Source organism: Morone saxatilis, unplaced genomic scaffold (genome assembly GCF_004916995.1).
Source record: "Morone saxatilis isolate NCDOM2014 unplaced genomic scaffold, NCSU_SB_2.0 Contig5, whole genome shotgun sequence".
In the NCBI taxonomy this organism is placed as follows: Eukaryota; Metazoa; Chordata; class Actinopteri; family Moronidae; genus Morone; species Morone saxatilis.
In genome coordinates this window covers 18,243,394-18,249,288 of record NW_023340095.1, presented here as the reverse complement: position 1 = coordinate 18,249,288, position 5,895 = coordinate 18,243,394, and the positions used below count along the sequence as shown (strand labels likewise).

The window sequence follows — 5,895 nt, the reverse complement described above, 5'->3', positions numbered from 1 at the left end:
TAATGTGTTTAATGTGTTTAATGTGGTGTTGTTTTCTTGTTGCTGAGGTTCACAGGTTGTTCGTGGTCATATCCAATTGAAGGAAAACGTACATTTACATGCTTCCTCGTAGCTGGTTACTAATTTACACAAGACTGCCGTGTCATGTGACTGAGCCAGTTCCTCTTGTACATTCATCAGCAGCTCTCTGTCACGAGTTAATGCCTCCATCCGTCCACGGCGCTGTAGGTCATATTCCCGGGTTGTCTTTACCGTGTGAAGTCCAGTCAGCCTGTAGAGACAGCAGCTGCTGGTGCAATTAACATATCGTTGAGAATTAATAATAACTGCGCTGACAGAAGTGACATGGCTCTTACTTTCCACTATTGCAAAACAGCGGCTGGAGAAGCTAAGCGCATTATTATTAAAGGGGAACTCTCAGTGGATGAGTCCCAGTGTTACTGATGAAGCCGAATTGCCTTTAGTTTAATGATCTGTTGTCATTTTATTATATTGGTATGTAAAGCCAGTTACTGCTGTTTTCAGTCTGTGTGTAGTGATAATGTCATGTCAATAGAAAATGTCCATCTTCTCTGTCACTCATTCAGTATACCCCACATAATAAACAATCAATAGTTCATCCTATAGTGCACAGTAAAGGACATTCTGTACATGTGTGGGTCTTATTGTTTATCGCTGACCGATGAAGTGCTGTGAAACTGTAATATTCTCATCTATCAGTGGAAAAGCATTGTTAGTGACGAGTATTGCACAGCCATGGGCACTGCTGTTTCATTTTATGTGAGATTTGTTTCGGGCACTTTATAGTGCATAATGTATTGATTTAAAACACAGCGTACATAGAAAACAGCTAGAGCTAAAAAACTATATGGTAAACATATGGTAACACAAAAATAACATGGTTTGAACTTCACACATTTTGTGATGCCAAGAATATTACCAGTTAAAGTCTCATGAACTTTAGGTCTGTTAGGTTGAGAAAATGTTTTTTTACTGTGAATTTATTTATTTATTCATGTTTTACTTAGATTGGAAGTCCTCTGGTTTTTCTCGTAGGTGTACAAGGAGACAGCTTAACGGTGCTGCAGGCTCCAGAGTTTGTGTCCTTCCAGAAAGGAGACTGGCCTGTTTCTGGGGAGAAGATTCCTGACCTGGTGGCCTTAACCATGGGCTTCTCTATTCAAGAGGTAGGTGCAAAAAGTAGCTTCAAGGTGATGATAGGTCAATGTTCTGTTCAAAAACATCTGTTATTGCATGTTAAACTTAGGATTATACTAGCCTAGCATTTACAATGTGTGTTCATTTGTACAGGATTTGTCCTGGCCAGGCCTTCAGGCTGGTCCATTGTTCCAGCGTCCCCGGGCTAACGTACTGGTGGTGGTAAGAGGAGTCGATAGCCTGGCCCTGCCTCAGAGTGTGGCCTCCTACCCCTTGGAGAATGTGAGTCAGGCTGGACTGTGGTGCGATGATGCAAAAACAATGCTTTGCTGTAAACATGAATGAAGTCTGCGATGTAACTTCGCTCAGTTAATCAGTGTGTCCTCGTCTTCCTTGCAGCCGGTACCCTTCACCTTGGATAGCGTTGCAGAGACGGTACACTCTCTGTTTGCTGAGGACACCCCTGTAGTGCTGCAGCTGGCCCCTAGTGAGGAGGTAATGAAAATATATTAAGACTGAACGGGCCGTACCGTGTGTAACATCACGCTCATCTGTTATTCTTTTATCCGTGTGTTATCTCTCAGAGGTTGTATATGCTGGGCAAGGCCAACGCTGTGTTCGAGGACCTCCCAGTCACCTTGCAGCAGATCCGTGCCAGGCTGTCCCAGGATGGCTCTGTGCTGGCTTCCCTGCCGCTCAACTCCCTCAGCAGAAATGCAGAGGTCAGTTTCACACCGTAACATCGTACCTACACAACGCTGGCTCTTTATGTCTCATATTTATGGAGGAGAATTGTGGTATTTACCTGATATTGTTTGTGTCAGTTTGAATCCATGAAATGTATCAAGTGGCCCGTTTTCCTTTCTTACCTCGTTACGGTTTTTGCTTTCTAGGCTGATTTGCTCTTCCTGTCTGAGGTCCAAGTACTGCATGATATCACAGCTCTGGTAAGTAATCCGGTTTCACTCAAACTCGCTCCTGTAAATGAGGATAGTTCTTGCATTGTGACTCAGATGTCTTTGCCTTGTGCTGTTCTTGTAGCTGCAGAGACACAGACATTTGGCGAAGGACCACTCTCCTGACCTGTACTCTTTGGAGCTGTCTGGCCTGGAGGAGCTCAGCAGGCTCTATGGCCAAGACTCTCCCCAGTACCGCGATGCCACTGCTATCCTGGCCTCAGTCCTGCAGAAAGTAAGGAGATGGTCTTAGGCACTATTAACAGAATCTCCTCAGTTTTTAAGTCAACCTCTGTATATAATAACACTTTTCTTTTTAATTGCAGTTTGGAGAGGATGTGTACGCTCTCTATGGCAACAGTGCTGTGGTGGAGGTTGTTACAGTTAAGACCTTTGAGGTTCCTTTGACCAGGAAGTCCCGTTCGATCCTGGAATCCAAACAGATTGTAAGTCTGAGCAAACTTAAGTTAAATAGTATGCCAACAGAAAAATTATACACCTATCCGGCGTTTGCAATGCATTATAACTGAGTTGGCTAAATATTAGAAACGAGGGGTGTTAACGGTACCCAGAAATCACGGTTCACTTCATACACCAGTTAGGTTCCAGTTTGGTACAGTAGAAAAAAAACCTAGAAGTCATAATGATGCGTTCATCTGGGTGATGCACGTGTTCATTTGTGTTCCCCGTAGTGTGACTGACTCACAAGCCAAGCAGCTTGTTGTGCTAACCTTAACAAATGCTGCTAATGGTGTACAGCCTAAAGTTACCAGGGCGTAACTTTGGTTCCGCTTATGTGCAACGGTAGTGACTGTGTAGTTCGGTTACAGAATAATAGCAGCATGTGAAGGTGTGAGCTGAAGGCAGGTTAAGCTCCCTGTGTCAACAGGAGAGGAAAGAAACTCAGAGGCATGTAGCTGTCGTAGCTACGCCTTGGCCAACGTGTGCCTCAAAAAAGTAACTACGTGTCGAGGCTACTGAGATACCACATGGTGACAGGAGGAACTGTTCTTGGCCTGCTTGCTGCAAGTTTCCATTCCGATGGACATTGTTATAGAAAACATTAAGCAAGTTCTTTTTCAGTAACACACACCTAGGAAAGGCAAACTTTCTGCCCACCTAATTGTTGCTCTCTATCACAGAGAAAGAGCATAAAAACGACTATACAACTTTTTCACAGCAGGCATTTGGCCATGTCGTAGCAGGAAAAGGTGTAAATGCTAACATTAAAAACCACTACATTACATTTATGTGAGCTACTTTCTGGGTCCTGGTATTGTTCATGCTGGTGCACTCTTTGGCTTACTGAGACACTTAATGGAACAGAGATATTGTTAACTAAATTAGTTTCACCTGCTATGACAAAAAAAAGTCTACTGCACAGTGGCAATTTCCTACTCAATAATGAGACATTGCGAAATAGAAGTTACCTGGATGTGACTCCAGCGGATTAATGTGTGCACTCTGTCACACAATTACTGTGGGGAATGTAATGAAAGTACAACATGGCCTGCTTATGTACAATACATGTGTGCAGTGTTGTGGTGGTGCTATACATAGGTGAAATCTGATGCTGAACTTAAAATCCAAACCTACGCCGTATTTACAGTAACCCCTTGAGTGAAGTATAAACCCAGTTCCAGTCCATGCTTCTTTGGTTTTTATGACTTGGGTCTGGAGCCAAAGAATGCTTTGATCATCCACTCGTAATAAAAATGGGTAAAAATGGGTAAGGGGAGTGGGTTTGTGTGTGTGTCTCTGTGTGCGTGTCCTTCACAGACGGTCCTATTACTCTTGTTAATGCATCTTATCAGATGTTGTCCTCCTATGACACATCCTGTTTGGTACTCGATGCATGCGCACTGCTGGAGCTGAAAAGGTCTGGCATTGGGAGCAGGGCAAAGCAGGCCAGCACTAGATTGATTCTCCAGATTGCATTTGAAAACCTATTTCTTCGGTTGCATACATTTTTAAATCCCTTTTTATATATTCTCCTTGTTTTTCTTATTTTATTTTTTCAGCCCAAATGTAGCCAATGTTCATATTATAAAGGAAAAAACGAATTAAACTCAAACAGCTGTCTCAGAACTTTACCATATTACAAAGGTCTCTACTGGAGAAAATACGGACCTGTAAAATAAGGTAGGGATGCACGGTATGGATATTTCTAGCCGATACGATAACCCTGCTTTAAAAAGAAGATCGTAACCTGTAGGTTTTATACACCTCAGTGTAAGAAAGGCTAAGATGTAGTAAGCAAAGATGCTTAACACAACAAATGTCTCTTTTCTAGTAAAACATCCTTTGGCTTTCATGAAACAAGGTCTATCAATTAATTTGCATAAGAATTCCAAATAATTAATAATATCAACCGATAATTTATCGGCTGTAATTTAATTATCCCGATAATTTAGAATAATATAAATGTACTATTATTAGCCAATCATTATTGTGCATCCCTAAAGTATAGTTTTCTTTACAACAGGTAACGTGTGACCAAGAATGTTTTTTTATTTATTTTTTTATTGAAATATAATAAGCAGGCCTGCACTTCACCCTTTATAAATGGCTACTGCAGTTTTATGACTGAAACTGATTTTAAGTGTTTTCTGATGGCAGACATGTTTTAACTAATGCATCTACCTTTCTGTATCTAAATCTTTCTTATGCAGAGTAACCCTGGCAGCCCTTACAACCTGGCCTACAAGTACAACTTCCACTACGCTGTGGTCTTCAACATTGTGCTGTGGCTGATGATCGCTCTCGCCCTTGCTGTCATCGCCGTATCTTACAACCTGTGGAACATGGACCCAGGATATGACAGCATCATCTACAGGATGACCAATCAGAAGATCAGGATGGACTAAGTCCTGACCATCAGCACTCCAGCTGTCCTCGTAGATCCCTCTAGTGAATGTTTGTGTTTTGTGTGAGGTCTTGTTTAGTGAAATAAAACTGTGACCGCTTGATGGGAGGAAGGCCGTAATACTGAATCCCCTCTTTGTTTACAACACTGGCATGATGATGGACAAAAAATATAAGCATTACAGTAGTGGTTCTTGAATTTGCCTTCACGAAGCGGTTTAATATCATCTTCCACTGGTGTATACACTGAACAAATTCAGACTTCCTCCCCTCAACCTCACATCATTCCTTATGACTTTAACTCCTCACTAACTATGTTTCATTTGTTTCCCCCGGTGATTGCAATTGTATTTTTTATTGTAAAAAAACTATTGTAATGTTATGAAAGAATGAGATTTGTCTGGTTTCTGTGTGAGGTTGTGCTTGTCTTGCTGTGTGAAACTGTTTTAAGTTAAATGAAATCTATGTGTATATATTGAATATACAAATGCAACTATGTGAAGACTGCTGTACTCTTATTGTGAAAAGATTTGCGCTATGTTTATCCCGGGTAGGTTTCACCCTGCTTCAGTTCTAAATAATAACTACATGTTGGATTACATAAATACTTGATCATAATGTTGGTTGTTAGGATCGGAAAGGATAAAGGTAGCTCTGTAAATTGCAATAGAATGCCTGACATTAAATTATTATATGGGACAACCTGATTTGTGTTCACTTATGTCTCGAGCATGGACAGTACATCCATAGGCTGCTTTCTTGTACATTAAAAGTAGTTTTGGAAAAATCCTATTTGGACCGTTTCAAAATAAAGCTCAATGTATTTTGCCTGGAAAGTGACTAATAGCTGCAGGGGATTCAGGTTTAATGCTGTCTTTTAAGCACACACTTTACTATATTCCAGGAAAGCTATTGA

The 5,895-nt window shown here is 41.2% G+C and overlaps 1 protein-coding gene across 1 annotated transcript in view; it reads left to right on the top strand.

The window, feature by feature from the left end:
• The window catches only part of atp6ap2 (ATPase H+ transporting accessory protein 2), a 6,184-nt gene extending 498 nt beyond the window's left edge, over positions 1-5,686 (top strand). The window contains exons 2-9 of the mRNA XM_035676900.1: positions 1,057-1,187; positions 1,312-1,440; positions 1,558-1,653; positions 1,743-1,880; positions 2,052-2,105; positions 2,200-2,349; positions 2,441-2,560; positions 4,787-5,686. Of these exons, the coding sequence (XP_035532793.1) occupies positions 1,057-1,187; positions 1,312-1,440; positions 1,558-1,653; positions 1,743-1,880; positions 2,052-2,105; positions 2,200-2,349; positions 2,441-2,560; positions 4,787-4,981 (1,013 nt within the window). The 3' untranslated portion in view covers positions 4,982-5,686. The remainder of the gene's footprint in view (positions 1-1,056; positions 1,188-1,311; positions 1,441-1,557; positions 1,654-1,742; positions 1,881-2,051; positions 2,106-2,199; positions 2,350-2,440; positions 2,561-4,786) is intronic.
• Positions 5,687-5,895: the final 209 nt, after the last annotated feature.